Source organism: Bombina bombina, chromosome 1, assembly GCF_027579735.1.
Source record: "Bombina bombina isolate aBomBom1 chromosome 1, aBomBom1.pri, whole genome shotgun sequence".
NCBI classification, from domain to species: domain Eukaryota; kingdom Metazoa; phylum Chordata; class Amphibia; order Anura; family Bombinatoridae; genus Bombina; species Bombina bombina.
Genome location: NC_069499.1, coordinates 554,615,422 through 554,638,030, shown reverse-complemented (window position 1 = coordinate 554,638,030; position 22,609 = coordinate 554,615,422). Strand labels below are relative to the sequence as shown.

At 32.1% G+C, this 22,609-nt stretch overlaps 1 protein-coding gene across 2 annotated transcripts in view; it reads right to left on the bottom strand.

The window, feature by feature from the left end:
• The window catches only part of SATB2 (SATB homeobox 2), a 443,446-nt gene extending 422,636 nt beyond the window's left edge, over nucleotides 1-20,810 (bottom strand). The window contains exons 1-2 of one of the 2 annotated variants that reach the window (XM_053698738.1): nucleotides 20,239-20,810; nucleotides 19,058-19,279 (exon numbers count right to left, since the gene is read on the bottom strand). In XM_053698738.1, coding sequence (XP_053554713.1) covers nucleotides 19,058-19,279; nucleotides 20,239-20,296 — 280 coding nt within the window. In that variant the 5' untranslated portion in view covers nucleotides 20,297-20,810. The remainder of the gene's footprint in view (nucleotides 1-19,057; nucleotides 19,280-20,238) is intronic. The other variant, XM_053698737.1, reaches the window with a different exon arrangement.
• Between the last annotated feature and the right edge of the window lie 1,799 nt (nucleotides 20,811-22,609).

Here is a 22,609-nt window from a genome sequence, read left to right as displayed (position 1 = left end):
TTCTAATGACTTGTATACTAAGAAGCTCAGAGACCTTTCTGGGTTATTCTATTTGTATGGATGTAAGTATGAATGGATAGATAGATTCTACAACAAACAATTGAAGTTTGTGTTTCTTAATGAATACACCAGAGTTTTCATTTTTCGATAGAACAATCCGTGTAGGAGTATACAAATGTCTTCCTTTATAGAAGCAAATCTCTCCATATATTATCAGTCACCTGTTGTTCCTGGTATCTTTTGTCCGTTGCAAACTTTTAGTAGCAGTAACAGTTCTGGCGTCTGATCCTTGACTAACTGGAAGTGACATCACAGCTGTTCACTAGTGGCTGTCGATGATCACCAAATAAAGGCTCAGCGTTGAAATTAGGGCATTGTGCAGTTTGGAGATCATGTAATACCTATTTGAAGTGTGTAAGCTATGAATATGTTTGAAATCTGAGTGTAACAGTTTCCTTTTTAATATTAGTTAGGGACTAAGGTTTTAAATATGGATAATGTCCACTGTTTTATTCACTGTTTTTCACTAGGGGAGTGAACATGAGTCTGGACAAAAGCTTCACACCACTTAAAGGGACATGAAACCCAAAATTTTGAATTCATGATTTAGGCAGAACATACAATTTTAAACAACTTTCCAGTTTACTTCTATTATTAAATTTGCTTCATTCTCTTGGTATCATTTGTTGAAGGAGCAGCAATGCACTACTGGTTTCTAACTGAACACATAGGTGAGCCAATGACAATCGGTATATATATGCAGCCACCAATCAGCAGGTAGAACCTAGGTTCTTTGCTGCTCCTGAGCTTTCCTAGATAAACTTTTAGCAAAGGATAATAAGAGAAGTAAAATAAAAAGGTGTTTAAAATTGTATGCTGTATTTGAATCATGAATGTCTAATTGTGACTTTACTGTCCCTTTAAAGGGGAATAGAAGTGCCAAAAAAGTGAGCATTTTATTATTGCACTATTGCTTGCACATAACTATGTGTTTAACCCCTGCAATATACATTGTTAAAGTCAGTTTCAAAACAACAATCCACTAGTGCAACCTAGCTGAACATGTCTGGCAAGCCAAGGACAACAGGCATATATGTGTAGCCACCAATCACCAGCTATCTCCCAGTAGTGGATTGCCGCTCCTGAGTTCACATAGTTATGCTTTTCAACAAAGAATACCACAATAATTAAGTAACTGTGATAACAGAAGTAAATTAAAAAGTGTCTTAATGTGATTGTAAATTTAAATGAATAAGTGCTTGGTATCTAAAACTAATCTTAAAAACAGGGGCACTTTCATTCATTAAACTTTACAATGAAGCTTCTTTTTTAAAATACCTTTCTTTATGGAAAGCAGACCGGTGATCCTTCACCCGCTTCTCCTGCTGTAGTTAGCACAGAGATGACTAATCCGGTTTCCTCCAATCGTTGCGTGCCCCCTTTGGCGTCCAGCTCGTGGGGCCCCGCAACGATTGGAGGAAGCCGGATTAGTCATCGCTGTGCTAACTACAGCAGAATAAGCGGGCAGAGGATCGCCGGTCTGCTTTCTTAAAGAAAGGTATTTTTAAAAAGAAGCTTCATTGTAAAGTTTAATGAATAAAAGTGCCCCTGTTTTTAAGAGTATTTTTAGATACCGGCACTTATTTATTAAACTTTACAATCACTTTAAAGGGGCGTGAAACTCCAAATGTTTCTTTATGATTCAGTCAGAGCACACAATTTTAAACAACATTGCAATTTATTTATATTGTTAAATTTGCATCATTGTCTTGGAATCCTTTGTAGAAGGAGCAAAAATGCACTACTGGGAGCTAGCTGAACACATTGGGTGAGTCAATGACAAAATGCATATATGTGCAGCCACCTATCAGCAGCTAGCTCCCAGCAGGGCATTGTTGCTCCTGAGCCTACCTAGGTATGTTTTTTTAACAAAGTATACTAAGGGAAAGAAGCAAATTAGATAACAGAAGTAAAATGGAAAGATTTTTAAAATCACATGCCCTTTCTGAATCGTGAAAGAAAAAATGTGGATTTCATGTCACCTTAAATTTGCATCCTCTATCTGAATCATGAATGTTTAATTTTGAGTGTCATGTCCCTTTAACAAGTTAAAAAAGCCATTTAGGTCCTTGTTTGTTACTGGTTGGTCAAACTTGCCTTTGTATTTGACCCTATTGTTGGTAAATCTTGTGGTTCGCCTTATCCCTAAAATACTTACCCTAACCCTAAAACCATAATAAAAACTCTGGTAATTTTGGCTCCTAATAATTGATCATTACCATTAGTATCATATCTGTTACATACAATTGTTAAAATTTCAGAGGTGACTTTAAATTAAAATATTTATTTTTCTGGATTCTAACATATCATTTCAACAACACATTTGCATGGGTTAAATCTTTTTCAAGACCCTAACCTTTCTTGTCATTTAACACTCATCTCAATTTTGATCTGTTATGCCTTTAACTACCATCATCAAAGACATTCACCTAGATTCCGAGTTTTGCTAACGAGTAGTTCATGCTCACCGCTCACTTAAAGACAGCGCTAGTATTACGGGTTTTTAGAAACCCGGCGTTAACCGCAAACAAGTGAGCGAAGAGCAAAATTTAGCTCCACATCTAACCTCAATACCAGCGCTGCTTACGTTAGCGGTAAGCAGGCTAAACGTGCTTGTGCATGATTTCCCCATAGGAATCAATGGGGGAGAGCCGGCTGAAAAAAAACCTAACACCTGCAAAAAAGTAGCGTAAAGCTCCTAACGCAGCCCCATTGATTCCTATGGGGAAATAAAGGTTATGTCTACACCTAACACCCTAACATGAACCCCGAGTCTAAACACCCCTAATATTACACTTATTAACCCCTAATCTGCCGTCCCCGACATCGCCGCAACCTACATTATATTATTAACCCCTAATCTGCCGTCCCCAACATCGCCGACACCGGCATTATATTATTAACCCCTAATCTGCCGCTCCGGACACAGCCGCCACCTACATTATAGTTATGAACTCCTAATCTGCTGCCCCCAACATCGCCAAACCCTACATTATATTTATTAACCCTTAATCTGCCACCCCCAATGTCGCCGCAACCTAACTACATTTATTAACCCCTAATCTGCCGCCCACAACGTCGCCACCACTATAAAAGTTATTAACCCCTAAACCTAAGTCTAACCCTAACCCCCCCTAACTTAAATATAATTACAATAAATCTAAATAAAATTACTACAATTAACTAAATAATTCCTATTTAAAACTAAATACTTACCTATAAAATAAACCCTAAACTAGCTACAATATAACTAATAGTTACATTGTAGCTAGCTTAGGGTTTATTTTTGACTTACACTCATAATAACATCATATAATAATTATTTTAAAAACATTTTGCACAAAAAAGTTATAAAGGCTCATAGATATGAGGCTTTAACATTTAGATACATACATATACACGTCTAAAGATGGATATGTGTGTATATATGTGCACATATGTATTTATATGTGTATATATGTTCTTACAGACATACAGTATATACACATATAAACATGTAAATACATATGTACACATATACAGACATATACAGAAGTGCATTGGAGCCCTTTGCAGTTAAAGGGACATTCCGGTCAAAATATAAACGCGCATAGATGAATTACATCTTGGAATAGAAACATATTTGTAACATACACGTATTGGCAAAAATGCTTCTAGTAAAAGTTATCACTGTTTCTCTGCATGTGCATGTGAAGCATAGCTAGATATTTTCAGTCCACCAGAATTTTTAATACTGCAGCTGCTCTGAGAGCCAGTGGGGCTTGTGTCATCTCAGCCATTAACAAATTGAGTCATTACCAGATGGTACAAGCACCCTGGGCTCTCTGACCAAGTGCTGTGTTTAAAATACTGGTGCACAGTGCATACTTAAATACATGTTTGAAACAGCTGTAGTTTTTATTAAAAGCATTTTTGCTAATTCATGTATATTACAAAAATGTTTCTATTCAAAACTGAAATGCATCCATGTGGATTCCAATTTTGGCTGGAATGTAAAGTTCTGTGTATTTATAAATAGATATTCCTATATATATGCGTATATATCTATATATAATCATGTATATATATATACAGTATATATATATATATATATATATATATATATACACACAAACATATACATAGGTATAAATATATATTTGTTAAAAAAAACCATCAGATATATATATAGAAATATATTAGAGTATTTTAAGGAACGCCTAAAAAGAAGGCTAAGGCGCTCTTTTTAGACGCTCCTTAAAATACTCTGTTAACATTTACTTCCTTTTAGGGTAAGCTAGGGACCCTCTTTAAGGAGCTATAAGTGTTTAACACTAAGCGCTGGTGTTATACTGTTCGTTTATATATATAAAAATATGTATTTATGCATAAATAGAGCATATTTTTCTATGTGAAAAACATTGGAATGTAAAATATTCATATTTTCATTTCGCGTTAGTGCACTTGAGAATATGCGATTGGGTTTGCGCGCAAGTAGGGTGTTAGGTTTTTTCCAACTGTTTTTGCTTAATTGACTTCTATGGGGGAATACATTATCGATATTCTAAGTTTGGCTTTTTACATGCGTCGGGTTAGCGCCTGAGCGAAAACAGTTTACTGTTAACTCATAATATGAACTCAAGCCGACGTGTACAAAAAGCTTACTTCTAGCGCAGTTAATGCTCGAGCAGGAGCGTTAAATAGTGCTCATTTGTAATCTAGCCCTTACATAGATAAGGTATCTCTAATTATGATTTATTATTTTCCATTAAAAATTAAAAATTATTTTCCACTAAAAAAATAGCAACAGCTCAGGAATAAAAGTAATGAAGAAAAGGTTATGTCTTTCAAGCACTGCCTTATTTAAAAAGTCTAGCCCTAATATAGCCACTGTTCACTAGAGAAGAATTGCAGACACTACCTCAGAGACAGTTATATAAAACAGAGAGACCTGCTCAATCTAGACACTGCTTTCTAGAGAGGCCAGCAATATCTAGACAATTTTCTCTACAGGAGAAAGACCATCTCAAATGTTGTTAAAAAATAAAATTTTAAAAGTTCAAAAGATGCAGGTAAACAGGAAAGGTAGACAGGGCATAATAAAAAAAGGTTCAGTAGTGAAAGTGTGCAGGGCCCGTGGATTTAAGAAGTAACTTGCTCTAAAAAGAGCCAATCAAAATTGCTTAGCGGGGCTGTGGCTCTAAGATGCTGTCAAGTGGCAGACATGTCAAGAGCAGTGTTAACAGATATCTGCAGAGATCAATTGTCATAAATGTCTAACGATAGATGATCTTTAACTTACCAGCACTGTGTTCTTTTATATCCCAAAAGAGCTATAAATCGTTTTATTTCACTCATACTGAAAACCCATTTCTGTAGGGGAAGCATCAACATACAGTGAGTATTTCTGCAAAAACAAACCCAAAGGCATTATGAAAACCACACTAAATATTCAAGATAGACAAGCTCTCGTCATTTTAAACTGATATGCTTTTGGTCTTATCTGTATTGCAGGATATTTCACTTTTTTTTGCTACCCCCTCATAAGAGACTCAAATTGTTAATTCTAAACATTTTTATTTTGAATTAACTAATAAAATAAATGTTTTGTAATAGAGTATTTTTCATCACCTCCATACAATGTTTGAAGGCCATTTCAAGAATGTTAATGCAATAATGGGACAAAACAAGACTTTCTTAAATCCGTGTGTTACTGCATTTAATGCAAAATAACAGCTTGTGTTCAGAAAGTATTTCTTAGCATAAGAGGTTGCAGACATGAAATAAATTCATTGGAATATATATTGCTTCATACAGTAAGAAAACATGCTTGGGAATGGGATATGCATGTACCAATCTTGACTGATCCTTAAAACAACCAAAGATTAGGAAGCCTTAGGGTTAAACATAGATAAGAAAAACAGCATAAATGGTACCTATCATTTATTTTTTAACAATTTATGCTTATAGTAATATAACAAAATTGTGTACACATTGTTTATCTAATAACTGAAATAATTGTTTAAGGGGTCTATGTCACAAAAAAGTGTGGTTAAATGCTGGCTATATAATCCATGGATATTCATTTTCTAAACCAAAACTTAATTCTTTAGATAAAGTTTAATATACTGATGAATGATTTGTATGTTGTTTTGCTATTTTGTGTGTTTAATCTATCTTTGTGATAAAGTGAGTTCAGTCTACTGTTAGTGTACATTTTGGAAAGCTCCATAAGTGCAAAAAATAAACATGCAGGTAGTACTGAAATATTTTTATATATGTCAGGAATTATTTTGTTTTGGAAGAAATGGTCATTAGTTGTTACTGTTATGTAAAAACTAGCCAAACTTGTTTTTCTTCTTTTTTAAAATAGTTATGGAATCTCTTTAACCCATAAGATACTAAAGTGGTGCAATATGTTTTTTTTCCCTCTCTGGAAATCAAAACGGCAACGTAATATTTTTCAATGTTTGGTGTTTCAATTAAAAGATATCTTATAAAGATTTTTTTTTTTTTTAAATGAAAAAATGTTGAAAATCAATGGTATCATATTCCGTTTTATATCAGTCCTTTTCTAAAAAAATATTTAGAAATCTGCTTATCAGTTTTAATTTATCTAAGAATATAGGAAAGTTGAAAATGTAAAAAAAGGGCAATTAAATTTAGAGCGAGCAGTTTTTAATATATTGGTCTAACCATTTTGAAGAGCTCAATCTAGACAATATCAGGAAAGGTATCAAATGGCTAAAGTTCCCCTTCGCTCCTCCTGGAAAGAATCGCATCGAAAGCTCCTCAACAACGCTTATATTTCGCCCAAGAGATTAGCTAAATGGACACCAGGACATTTAGGTCTCTGCTATAAATGTTATATGCCAGGAGCAGATTTGCTCCATTGTTTTTGATATTGTCCCAAAATAAGACAATTTTGTCAGAAAGTAAATTTCTGGCTAAACAAATCCACCTTGGATCACTCTCTCCTTGTTCCAAGAACTATCTTCCTTCTAAACACAGAAGAACAGAATCAGGATTTAATTAACATGATAATCCTAGTGGCCCGTTATTTAATATTGAGAAATTGGAAGAATAAAAAACCTCCACTTTTCAGATTATTCATTGAAGCAGTTAAATTACAAATTATCTTTGAACAACATAACTTTTAAATTATACATAATAAACAAATACAAGGTTTTTTCAATAAATGGACGAATATTATCCATTTATTTCCCACCTTTACACAATATATATTAACTAAAACGTTTCATAAGTCTACATATTTTGAGGGTTTAATGTTAAGGGAGATATTTCCAGTATCCTGGTATTGAGTTTTTAAACACATGGTCTGAGATATAGAGGTTCGGGTAGTAGAACCTGAAGTCGAGGAAACTTCCTTCCCCTTTTTCTTTATCCTTGGATGTTTTTGCTCTGTTTTTTGCTAATATAAAATGTATAAAATGTCAGGATATTGATCGTATTTTGGACATGCAAATAATTTGTGAATTTTTTCTCTTTTTTCTTTGATTATGTATAAACTTCACAGAGTCTTGCTTGCTAAATATATGTATTTGCCATGTTTATCAACCTGACAGCTAAAATAAAGATTATAAAAAAAACAAAAAAGAAAATGTAAAAAAAAAAACAAAACAAAAAAAATACTGTATAATGTGAAACTCTGATATCTGATTCCACTTCAATTAGCGACAAAGAAATCAATACTATCTTAAAATTAAAACAGGTTATAAAAATATTCAATGAAATATACATATTTAAAGAAAAATATACATTTTCATAAATAGTGCTTTCCTGTGCTTTGGTAAGATTTTTTTCTGTTAATCCTTTGATGCTAAAGACATGTGTAAGGCATCTATACCTGTCAATAATTCTGTGTGCTATAAAAGTCTTCGGACATGTAGCATTGTAGTTCTAGAACTCCTATATGTCTGTTACACAAAGACTGTAAATCTTAATTAACAATTACATTTCCCCAAGGAAACTTGTCTGACCTTTTGTAGCATTTTTAGACTAACTATAATCCAGTTGCTGTTTATAACTCACATACTTATGTATAGTCCTTGTGAATCTCTATACATTGTGTCTGTTTATCCTTAAAAACATTGCTTATTCTCTAATTTATAGGAAAGGGAAATGCACTGATATGAAAGTAAGCCATGCTCTGAAGTTTACATCCTATTTTCAAATTTCCATGGCCTGCCATTTAAAAGCAATTTCGTTTTTAAATATGTTTATCCCATGTTTCCAATATATTTTACTGTAGCCGTTACAACAAATGTAAAAACATTTTTTAAATCTGATTAAGTATATTTTGTATGTTGTATATTCACCTGTGTACGTTTAAAAAAAAAAAATCTAAAATGGATTCCGGTGCAAATAACTGGAAAAAGTGCATTTACAATTGTGTAATAAAGATATTATATTTATAAAACAAATGTATCCATTTGAATGTGTTGTTTTGATATTGCAACTTTTAATCAATAAAAATTGATTTTAATAATGTTATAAGTGAAATTTAATTTGGTAAAACTACTTCTAACAAATACCTTGACATTTGATCCACACACTGCTTACCAATAGTCATACAAACTGCATAAAACTATTTCCCAATATTTTAGGGGCTAATTTTAAGATCATTTATTCTTTAATACACAGATTAATTCTGCTACAAGCTTAGATTGTTAGCTCTTTGGAACAGTAGCGTAAAATTCAGTAATCTGAAAATAGTATTAAAATATGGACAACATTGATACAGACTGTCCTTTAAACATAAATTATACCGTATATATCAAAAATATCAATGCTCATGCACATATAGGTTTAATAACCCAAATGTTAGAAAGATGATTTCATATGTATTTGCTTATAAAAGCAAGATGTTCTATTATAAATAAAAGCACTTAAAGAGACACTGAACCCAAATTTTTTCTTTCTTGATTCCGATAGAGCATAAAGCAACTTTCTAATTTACTCCTATTATCAACTTTTCTTCATTCTCTTGGTATCTTTATTTGAAATGCAAGAATGTAAGTTTAGATGCCGGCCCATTTTTGGTGAACAACCTAGGTTGTTCTTGCTGATTGGTGGATAAATGTATCCACCAATAAAAAAGCGCTGTCCGTGCTTTTGATAATAGGAGTAAATTAGAAAGTTGCTTAAAATTGCATGCTGTATCTGAATCACGAAAGAAAAAAATGTGGGTTCAGTGTCCCTTTAAGCAAGTTTAATATGCTTGCCTGCAAATGCTCAAATATAATCGATGAACATTATTTATGGTATCAGCTGTCTGTTTAAAGAACTCCAAAACTACATGAACTTTTGCCAGATGTTTTGAAATTCAGCAACCAGCACTAATATAATTTAAGAACAGAATTAACAGCATTCAGGATAGGAAATACTACCTAATTATTTTTATTTTTTTCAATTTAAGCAGGGATTAATTTAGATATACTGTACATTATAAATATCACTTAAATATTGTACAAACCTTTTTATTGAGCAAATATTTCAAATGTTTAAGAATTTTCCAAAAACATGAGATTCCTTTTTTTTGCCTTTAACAGTGCAGCCTTTACTGTTAATTGGTAAGTATTCTTGAAGACCTAATATTCTACAGGGAATTCATAAAACTCCAAGATTCTTTTTACAAGAAGGTCTGAACAAATTAATAAACAAAACTGTTTTCTTTGGATTTACAACTTCTAATCAACAATTTCATAAATAGACATTTGTAGTCATCAATCATCTGCCCCCACGCTGAAGTCTTATGGAGTAAATTACTAAGCGAAAGACCTTGCCAATTCAAGTAAGTGAATATTACCCAGTAGGGATATAAACCTGTCAACACCCAAGCACTTTTGATTTTACTAAATACTGCCTGGTTATTAGGACAGCTTAACCTCTCAAGTGCCAAAAGGGTTTTAATGTATTTAATATAGTAGGCCATTCTGAAAGGAAATAAAGGTTAATTACATTTAAGCGATTTAAAAAAAAAAAAGTTCACAATGATCAGCAAAATGCCTGAGTCTAATTTTTTTTGTAGAATTTTTAAATTTCCATAGAAAATAATTTGCAGAGAATTTATTATTAAAATAAACATACAAAGTGTATTTTTCCCACACACGCATACATATATAAATATATATATAATATTTTAATAAGCAAAACTAGTATTTTTCTGAAAGTTATATCCATTTTGAGCTGATAATACTTTACATACTTTATTTTAAGCAACAAGCTTATTTTAGGATGTCAGTAAAAAAGTTGCAATAAGATTTTTTTCTACCAACAAGAGTTAACAATATATGATAAATACATTTCTTATCAAAGTTAAAGGGACATTAAACCCACATTTTTTCTTTCATGATTCAGATAGAGAATACCATTTTAAACAACTTTCTAATTTACTTCTATTATCTAATTTGCTTCATTCTCTTGAAAAGCATATCTAGATAGGCTCAGTAGCTTCTGATAGGTGGCTGCACATAGATGCCTCATGTGATTGGCTCACCAATGTGCATTGATATTTCTTTAACAAAGGATATCTAAAGATTGCAGCAAATTAGGTAATAGCAGTAAATTGGAATGTTGCTTAAAATTGTATTCTCTATCTGAATTATGAAGGAAATTTTTGGGGTTTAATGGCCTTTTAAGCCTATTTCTCAGTGTCCAAAGCTTGTTCAATTCCATCCAATAAGAAAGTGGAGAACACAACTTTGATCTTATGTTGGTATACAAAACAAAACAATATGATGCTGAATACATGTATTCCTTATAAAAGTAGATAATGAGCCAAAATATTTGCTTTATATTTTACAGAAAATACTGTATAACATTTTTTTTACTAGTGCAAAACGCTGTAGGTCTCTGCCAGCAGCTAAATCTTGTTCCAGAAAATATAAATACAGCAGCACACTATACTAATATCTTCCAAATTGTATTGCTTACACACTGCTAATAACCAACAATGTTTTGGGATATGTTGCATTTTTTTAACTCACAAATAAAAAGCTGTAACTCTTCAGGGAACTGCCAAAGCGATCTAGATTCGCTAACACTTGAGCATCCTGTTGTACTGAAGGTGGGGTACTTTGATAGCATTTTTAAAGAGCAAAAGCAAAATGTGAGATACTTCTCACCAAAACGTAGATAAGTGCATATTTTGACTCCTTTTAATTTTTAAGTGGCAACCTGTTCTCAATTTGATGCTAATACAATTAAAATAAAAATGTTAATTTTATAATTGCAGTTTTTCTTGCATTTGCTTACAAATGCAAATAAATTAAGTTATTTTACATTTTAATGGGCAAACCTTTATAAAAAATATACTGTATGTAAGAAAAAAATTTATGAAGCATGTTAATAAATGTTTTCAAGAAAAAAAGGATGGTAAAAGATATTTAAATTGATTTTGAAACTGGAAAGAACACTAGCTGAGGACAGCCCCCCATCTCTGTTAGTTCAAAATGACATAACTTACAAGAACAACAATTCGCACATTTGAAAAAAAATAAGAAATATATAAACTATATTTCAAATGTATTCTAAACCACTTTGCATTAAGATAGCATGATGGCATGCCATATCTGGTTGATTTTACTGTTTTAATATTGGTTTGGTGAATTCTGAGAACTTGACAAAGCAACCCTATGTAAAAGCTTAACTTCGCTTTTGACACTGATTAATGTTTGATAATATCTGGGAGGGCTCACAAATCAGTAAGTTCTAACCAAAGGGGGCTATAGTCAATATGCATCAGTCCACTTTCTAAAAAAATCAAGTCACAAGTGCCACAGTCCTACTGAAGAAACCCAATAGCTGTGACCACCACTCCCCAAAATACTTTGCTACTCCTTTTGTTAAAAAAAAGAAGCTATATTCTGTTCTAGCTCATCATCAGCAAGCAACAAATTGGAAAAAATGTTTTACTATATTTGTGTTCCTCTCAGTTATTTTGACCGTTTCTTGAAAAATAGAGAAAAAATAAATAGAAATACAGAAAAAAACAGATATCAAGTACTATGTAGAGTGTATTTCCAAAGGCCTTGATTACTGGCACTAAGAAGACACATTTCATGACCCCCTTTTAGACTCATTTTGCACTCTACCACAATTGAATTGGACATGGATATCAAGAACATATGATGTTTATATATTAAATCAAACAGGGATGAGGGAAAATAATATTAGTTATGGAATACCACTCCATGAAATATTCACTTTGTATAATTTATCTGACAGAGACAACTCAAAGTTGACAAATTTTTTATACCATATTTTCTATAGTTGTTTCTTATTTGTTGCTGGGGTTGACAATAACACTGTTGTTTAATGTCAGGAAGTATTATACCTCTATCATTTGAGGGAGCTTACATCTATGAATAAGTATGAGTTTAAGGGAGAACATACTTTTTGTATTTGCTAGAGAAGTACCTTATTTAAATTAAAAATTAAACAAACATAAGAATCAAAAGAAAAATGCTGCACCATTTAGAAAATCCTGTCAGCTATCTACACGTAGAAGAAATAAACCAGTACAACACAACATAAAGACATTTTTTTACAGTCAGTATATCTCTCTCTCTACTTCTCTACTAGTTTACTGCTTGTGGCCTTTTAATCTGTGCATGAAATAAGGGGCTGTAAGAAATTAGTCTTTTCTCAATATTTAACTAACTAGTAATCTTTTTTTTCTTTGAATGGCGACTCACATAACACACACACATACATATGTTTAGGGGTGTGTGTGTGTCTGTGTGTAAAATGCAAACAAAACAACAGACAGTTTACATAAGATAAGTTCACTGATATTGTAATCTTGTCAATATTCTTATATTCTTCACACATATCTATTTTTTTACCAATCTCTGAAATACATTTATTTGCATTTTTAATACTAAGACTAAGGAGTATATTTAACAAGTAGTGGATGCTGCTATCTACCCCCGTAGTTTCCGGCTCGCCGGAAACCGAAGTTAAGCAGCAGCGGTTGTAAGACCGCTGCACATTAACTTTTCTGCCACTGCAATCATCCCGATCAGATACAATCGGGATGATTGACACCCCCTGCTAGCGGCTGATTGGCCGTGAATGTGCAGGGGGCGGCATTGTACAAGCATTTCACAAGAAATGCTTGTGCAATATTAAATGCCGACAGCGTATGCTACAGCGAATAATGTCCGCCCGACATATGATAAATTGGCCCCTGAATGTCTGTCTTTGAAAGCACCATCAGGAAACCCAAAAGCAGCATTAAAAGAGATAGAAAAGTCAAAACAGTAATGTACATGGGTGCATTTCAAATTTAAATAGAAGAATTTGTTGCATTATCCTTCGATTAGCAAAAATGCTTCTAGTGAAAGTTATTACAGTTATTCAGTGGCATACTAACATATGCAGTGAGGGACCGTGCACCAGTATTTAAGCTCAAAGAGCTGGCAATGGTGTGTATTATGTCCGTGAAGACTTTATGTGTGTCATACAAGCCACTGCTGACCCTCTGAGAAGGTGTTTGAATACTGCTGCACAGGCACTCACAGGATATGTGTGTATGCTTTAACTTTAATAGCTTTTACTAGAAGCATTTTTGCTAATTGAAATATATTGGGAAAAATTCTTCTATTTAAAATTGAAATGCTCCCAGCCATAGTTCAGTTTTGACCTTTCTGTCCCTTTAAGCATTTGTATCTGCCCTGAAGCAACAAAATCTTTGATATAAACCAGTCAGTTAAACTAAAATTAAAAATCACTTTGAATTTTATAAGATTGTGTTGTTTAAAAGTCATTATAGTCTAAAATTGTAAGGGCCTTTTTATTATGGAGTCCTAAACGGGCTTATACATTTTTTCAATATAAAATATATACAAATGCCTTTAGTAAATAATTTTCACAAAACTCATGTATCCTGCACTCATTAAACAGCAGATGTAATAATAAGTATGTGCAAACATATTTCTAAAATGAAAGCTCACTTTGAATTTTAAAAGATTGTGTAATTTAAAAGTTACTATAGTATAAAAAGAGTATGGACATTTTTTATTATGAAGTTCTAAACATGCTTACAAGTTTTTTTCAATATAAAACATTAATTTTTACATATGACAATTTTTTTTAAAATAAATTATTTTCACAAAACTCCTTTATCCTGTACTTATTATACTGCAGATGCAATAATGATGTGCAATCCCTGAAGGTTAAAAAGTGTGCCAGTACATTCAACAAAAACATGTTCTATCCATCATGCTAATATCTGTTTTAAAAAGATTGATTGGTTGGCATACTATGTGAATGTGCATCTTTTCTGCATTTCCACACAAATATTTTCAACAATGTTGCAACCTCACTGAAACACTTTAAACAGGGCCTGATCAACTTATAGAAAACATAGTAGCCAAAATATTGAGGAGCTAATCACATCACTTTTTAAGAGTAAATATGAGGGGTCATTAATGATATTTTAGTAGCCATGGCTCCCTGGAACCTGGTATCTGTCAAACCCTGATTTAAACAAGGACAGCCAACTAATATGTTGTACTGTAGGTACTCACTGTTTCAGTGCACATGCAGAAGAGGAAGCAAATAAAATAAGTAAATAAATAAGTAAAAATTAAAAAAAAAAACCGTCCTCATTAGGGCAGGTTCCCTAACTCCCATTACACACATTGTTAATTGTCAAGCTGCCAAGAAGTCTGCAATGTGTTGCTTTGTCATGTATTGCAAGCCAATTTACCAGCAGAGTAACCTACTGAACTCCCATCTCTTCTCTCAATGGTTCATGAACCTGATTCATCACTGATTCAAAAGTTACATATCACATAGTCCATTTTAGTTTTTTAAAGAAAGGCCTTCCTCATTTACTAAAATTGACAGTCATTCATTATGAAGACCCAATTTGGCTCTCCCAAACACACAACAGTCATAAAGACCATAATATGAGCACCATCTTCAGCTGCCTCAGTTTGCATTTGATGGGTCATGAGTTCATTTTTACCTCTGCCTGCATTAAAATAATAAAATATATATATATAATGTTTTTCTATTTTTTTTTTTTTATTGTATTCATTTTCTCATTTAAACAGGAAGTTTCAGTAGACTACTTCTGGATAAAATGGTTCATTTAAAAAATGCTTTATTTTATTTGAATTCTTAGTCTACAAATAGCTTTGTTTTAAAGTTTATGCTCCCCCTCTTTGAACAATGTCTAAAACCTTCATATCAGTTAGATATTTTAGGGGATAATTATTCAAGTTTTAAATCTAGGTATCTATATATCAAAATTTTAAAACTCCATTCTTTGTCACTCTGTGTTTGGAATCGCATTAGATCTTGGAAACTCCCCCATTGAAAAGGTTTATCAGATTATATGTTTCTATACATATTCTTTATTGTTTCGGGAAAGGGGAATATATTAATCATGCTATATTTAGTGGTAGCATTTAAACAAGGTAATGCTGTGGTTTACCATTTGAGAATTATTAACAAGAAAAATTAAACCACTAAACCACCACTAAAACCTTATTTGAAAGTGTTAATTCTTCCTACTTCTATTAAAATCAGGCAGGATAAAACCAGTACACACAATTCAATATTTTAAAACAGATAAATACTTTAAAAATATATTTTAATAAAATGAAACATGAATGAATATTTATGTTCCATTGAAATATTGAATTGTAAATACCCAAATAATATTTGGTTGGAATAATGTTTTTAAATCAAAGTGTTTTCCTTCAATAATTAAAATGGCCACCAATAATTTTCTTCATTTTGGGCATGTGAATACTAAGTATGAAGAATACAGATCCAAGGAGTAATTTATACCAAAGTTCATTTTGGAAGCAATGAGATCTAAAACACCATACTCAGCTCAAATGCTGATCCTATAAAAATGGCATGGTTTGCTTAATCATTACAAAATTATAATTGAATGAGAATTCTTTTGGTTACTTCCACTAAAAGCTTCTGGTTTGAAATCAGACAAGTAAATCAATTATCAAATAACAGCATTAAATTATCAAAGATGTTTGTTACTAACTGCTTTAGGATTGAATATCCTTTCTACGAAATTAAAAAAAAAAAAATATATATATATATATATATATATATTAGCTATGACAAATAAAAAGTATTCCTTGTGAAGAAAGTAAAATATTCATAATCCAGTGTGAAAATGAATCCAAAAATAATAGGTTTATTATTTAATCTCTAGAGAACAGGGTGTGACAAACTAAAAACTTTTTTGAGTTTCTTTTCTCAAATAAAGCACCTGTGTCACAATAAAAAGTACATGCAAATGTGGATAATTATGTGTCAGGATGATAAAACTTAGATTAATATTTGCATATATGGTATAAAGACACACTGATCTATTTCTTATATTACATTCTGGATCTGCAGATAGCTACATTCCCTTTACATTTTGTTTATTTGGAAAATTGCCGGCCTGCCCCATGCTTATCAGAACATGATCAAGGGCAACAGTCATACCCACATGGCAACATCTTGTAGAAATGTGTGTGTGTACACAACAGAATAAAATAGTGGACTTTCAACATTTACATATATGTGCGTCATTAAGCAATCTGAAGAATCCAACACAATTTTAAGCGTAATTTGTATATGTAAGGTAAACAAGATACTCTTTGAAAACAAACATATCTATATCTTATAAATAGTTAAAGGTAAGCCTGAATTCATCCTATTCAGATATTTGAACACTTGTAGCTTTAAATAATTTTGACATCTTTTTTTCAAACAGTATGTATTTGAAAACTAACACATAAATATTCTTAAAACAGATACAAACCACATTTTTAAAACAGATATATATATATATATATATATATATATATATATATATATATATATATATATATATACACCTCTACAATATATGTGTGTGTCTACACCCACAAACATGTATATTATTTTACAAATATATAGACGCAACAACCATACAAACATTTATTTATATCTACATAACATAGGCTTATAAATACGATCAGGAAGGTGCAAGTCACTATATTTAGAATGCTCTACATATATTTTTTTCAAACAGCTACTTAAAATAAGCCAGAAAGTATACATTTACAAATATATACTGTATATTGGAATAATAAATTATAATAAAAAATACACAACTCACTAAAATGTCAAGAAGAAAAATGCTTGTTATGCTAAAAGATTTTCTTGAATGTTTCCTTCTCCCACTCATTTTTTACTTTTGCTCACATTTAGAAGAGATTTGTTCACTAAAACCAGTATGTTCTGTATTAACTGTTTGTCTGCTGTTGTGACAAGTAACGCATTGCAGGGCCAAACTAGAGAGGTCTTAGCTACAGCAAAGTACTTCGGAACCCACAGCACAAAGTGTGGTCTGTCTACAGATTTGTGACGTTAATTAGAAAACTAAACACTATCGGCCAGACGAATCTATACATGATTTTCAAATGATTAAAGGGCAACGGTCAAAGCAAGCACAAGAGGTTATTGGTATTAGCACAACCACATGGCACACACCAGGACGTCTGCAAGGCGGGCAGGGAGCAGAGTTGCAGACATATTAGCCTAAATATCACGCATCCTGGCACCAGAGATATTTACATGTCTCTTCTTCATTTTCTTTGCAGCAGTAGGGTTCTGCACAGAAACTAAACTCAAATTTAGGTAACTAGGCATGAATTTATGAATATTTTATGGAGCTTTGATAAAAGAGTTAAGTATTTTGTCTGAAGAATCTTGTCATAAATATAAACAAACATCAACAAATTTATACACGCACACATATATACATTGTGTTTGTTTGTGTGTGCATGTGTGTGTGTGTGTATATATATATATATATATATATATATACACATACACACACATACACAGAAAGAGGTGTGCATACGTCCAATATATACATACGTATATTTAATATACAATATATGTCAAGATATATTAAAAAATTATGCAAAAGTATTTAGTATAAAACAGTTTTAATTGTGCTACTTGTGAGTTTATTTGTAAAAAAAATGTCACCATCTTTAAAATTAAAAATTAATTTTGACTTTGCACGCAAGGAACTGCTACTCTACAGGTCATTAATCTACATTTAATCTATTTTTTATTTATTTATTTAAATTGTTGATGCTCCCTAGGCGAGTGCCAGGCTTTAGTTTGTGTGAGATGCTTCAAAAACTTTGTAAATGGTGATTTTGCTTATATAAGTATACAGAATATGATTAATTTAAGCATATCTCATAATCCTTTGGAGATTATATAAATTAATTATTTTTGAAATCCTAACAAACAAAAACTAGATTTTTTTAATTTCACATTTGTATTTGTTTTAAATTAGTATGTTTAGAAAACATACATTATTTTACAAAGGCAAAATGCAAAAATTACTTAATTACTGCTGTTAATTTATTCTATTTATAGAGATGTATAACAACAGTGTTAGGTCATGACACAGATTATATATATATATATATATATATATATATATATATATATATATATATTTATATATATATAAAGAAAGAAAATAAAACCTTTGCAATTTCATGTCCAGCATTCAAATGCATTATCTTAAGCTTTATCTTAAGCGTTTACATCTTAAACATTCATATGGGCACAAAGTTATCCCAGCGTTCCCATGGAAAACAGACGTGTAACAAAATCCTTATTTGATGAGCATTTTGCAGAGCAGACAGGTTAATGAAAACACTACCAGCAAGGGAAAAACAACTATAAGCTCTCGAGGAATAGCTCGAATCCCAGAGCTCACACTGACACATTGCTGCCAACAACTCAAGTCAAAGTGGCACTGTGCCCGCAAAATGGAAACCCTGGGTCACCCCTTTCTTACACAAAGAACACTGGGCCATAACAAGCAACAACTAACTTCCTGTAATTTTACACCAAGCACAAGGAGCATAATCAACATTAACCCTGACACACAATGCTTCTGTATTGTTCCTAGCAGGTTGTTATTATATATACATTAAAAATAGCCCTTTCTTACCTCCTACTGATTTGCTGAGTGAGCCATTTGTTCTTCCCCTGGCTCCGGAGGGGCTTCCATTCTGTTCTAACCTGGGCACCTTTATGGGGGGAGGACTTTTAGTATCTGGGCTGTTGCTCCTTCTGTCTGGACTGTCCCTTAAACAGGGACTCTCAGTTCTCATCTCCATACTGCTGTGGTTTGGGGATAATGCTCTCCCAGGCAAATCACAATAAAATGGATCTAAAAAAAAACAATTTGGATAAGCGAGACCATAGCCATGAGATGGAATTTTATTGAAATATTTTAAAAATCTACAATATGTCAAAGAAACACTAACAAAATTATGTTATACTTGGAATATAAGGGGCAAAAGGTGCACTGCTTATAACACTAAATAACAGACCACAATTTTCCATAAACATCTAAAACAGTATAAAAAGGCACTTCTAAAATATATATACATTAAAAAGTATGAACTTTTTATGCATGTGTGTATATATATATATATATATAAATACACAGACACATATATTTATTTGTGTTTTATTATATATATGTGTGTGTGTGTGTGTGCGTGCATGTCTGTACATATCTGTATCTCAATTCCATTTAATAGATAGTTTAATATTTTTTAATTATCCTCATACCCCTTGTTATTATCTCAACCCCAAAAATGTATACCATATTTAGACTACTCATCTACAGAGTTTTTTTTTTTTTTTTTTTTATGCAAACTCCTGTTAATGCTGGAAGGGCCTGGGATGTTTGGGAAAGAAGAAAAAAAATGTGAAAAAAATTAAATCTATCTAAGAAATATTAACATTTGGTTGATTAAACAAAAAATATTTTATCGCTTCAGAATATTTTAATACAGAAAATTTCAATAGAAGATAGTGAGCAAAATGTCCTCTAACAATTAATTTCCAAAATACAGGTGACATAACAGGGAAAACAATTAACAGGATGATCAGACCTTCTCTGTAAGTATAGCAAAAGTAATGCCGTAAACTTTAAGCTAGTCAGTTCTCAAGAAGTAAAATGTATATATTTTTATATCTACAACACTCACCCTGTTTGTACATGAAAGTGGGCATTCACTAATTCATAAAACACGTTTTTACCCCACTGGCAGTTAATAGATTTGTAATAAAATAAGTTCCAAGACTTCACTAAAGTTGCCTTGTTTGACATCTACTTACTGCTTAAAGTCTGTCTGTAGGTTGCCTGGGATGGGCTGAAACTCTGCCCATGGATCATAAGTAATGACTCCAGGATTAGAAGCGTGTCTTTCCTTTTATGTTTGTTATGTTTTCTTTTCTCTCTCTCTCTCTTTCTGCTAAATGGTTGTTTAATCTTTATCTCTGAGTGCTTTATTCCCTTTATTGTCTTCTGTGTGAACAGAGGTGGTCAGCTGGGATCAGGGTGGAGAGGTCATTTGGATCTCTGCAATCTTCCTGTTTTACTCACTGTCCTGCGAAATAGACGAAAGGGGAACAGCTTCACACCTTGCATAAAAAAAGAAACCAATGCACAGGGAGAAGCACAGCCTGCAAAGTGAGAGGAATCACTTTAGACTCCTTCAGATGGCTTAAAGCAGGAGATGTGACACAGCCAATCTTTCTCTAGTCTACCAGCAACACACACTGACTGGCACAAGAGACACTGAGACAGGACTGATTATTAGTTGCTGTTGAGTCGAGTCCTTTTTGGGGCTGTCCTTGGTTTCTTGATTTCAATTTTTTTTTTCATTCTCCAACACACCCCCATGCAGACCTGATCTCATGCAAGCATATAGCTATTAAAAATAGAAAGGGGAGAGAGAGGGGATCTGATTCACAAACGGGGAGGGAGGATCATTACAGAGGAAGAAAAAACTCATCTACAGCAGGAGGGAGGGGAAAAGGAAGGACATGAAAACCTGCTGTTGATTTGCTGCTGGGGGAGAGATTTCAATATATTATTTGCAGGAGTGTGTCAGTGGATGTTGTTCTGGACAGTGAAGATTTTGCTTTAAAACAAGGAATATATGAAGATGTTTGTAATAGGATGAAAAGAGAATGGATGTTTCAACTAAGCTTCATGTTATTTCTGTTGCAATCAAGACATGATTATTAAATCAGCTTGCTGACTGTAAGAAGGTTTGTTTTTTTATTGTGGCTAAACAACTAGCACATGATCTATTTAATGGGAAAGCTTGTCTTTCTAATATTGGGCCGCATGGACGAAGAAAATAAGGAGGATTGTCCTGAGCTATTAATATACCCTGGAAGTTTATTTTGTATCCTTTAGATTTCATGGGGACTAATATTTTATTTGTATTTGTTGTTGTTGGCTAACCAACCCTGTGCTCTATCTATGTTTAGTGCACAAAAGTGCAGTATATTTACTATTTAATTTGAATGTGTTTTCAGTTTATATTCCAAGTGAAGGATCCTTGCACAGAGAAATTAAAATGCAACTCGCAGTACTGTAAGGTAATATTCAACAGAAAAACAGCTGTGCCACTAATAATTTATGGACTAATACTAGATGGCTAAACCTGAGTTGAAAAAAATATGTGTGCTAGCATTTTTGTTCACTGCATTGATCATTTATAATTACCAGTTGAAAGAAATAATTTGTGTTTTGTTTGTACTATGTATACTGTTATGCTTTTATGCACTGATAATACTATAAAAACAATTACATCAGGATATGTATTATATTAATAATTATACACATTCAGAAGTTTTTCCCTACTTAGAGGAAATTAAAAATGGCTGTCAATATATATCATTAGAGTTAGATAATACAGCAGTTAGTTATATACAGCTTAAGTCTCATCTGCATGATGCTTTTAAAAAGTACAGTAAACTTTCTCAAAACAACATTTGTGCCTTCTGAGTACTCTACAGAAGACAGAAAATATTTTGACATAGACTAGATATATAGCTAGATTTTTACCATACATAATAGTTTATCCTATTTAACACATATTTCTAAAAAAAAAAAACAGATTTACAGACTATATGTATGTTACTGTGTGTAGATAGATGATAGACAGATAGTTATAGCTTTGTTTCAATTGTATTTCTGACATACACTGCATATATGTATGTGCATGTGTGTACAAGTGGCTGAAAAATAAATACAACTGTATAGTTTCATAATACGATTCAGTGTGTGTGTATATGTACTGTATATATATATATATATATATATATATATATATATATAGTCATTCAGTGTGCTTATATTTTATTACATACAACTGTATAGTTTCATAATACGATTCAGTGTATATATATATATATATATATATATATTCAGTGTGCTTATATTTTATTACATACAACTGTATAGTTTCATAATACGATTCAGTGTATGTATATATATATATATATATATATATATATATATATATATATATATATATATATATATATATTCAGTGTGCTTATATTTTATTACATACAACTGTATAGTTTCATAATACGATTCAGTGTATGTATATATATATATATATATATATATTCAGTGTGCTTATATTTTATTACATACAACTGTATAGTTTCATAATACGATTCAGTG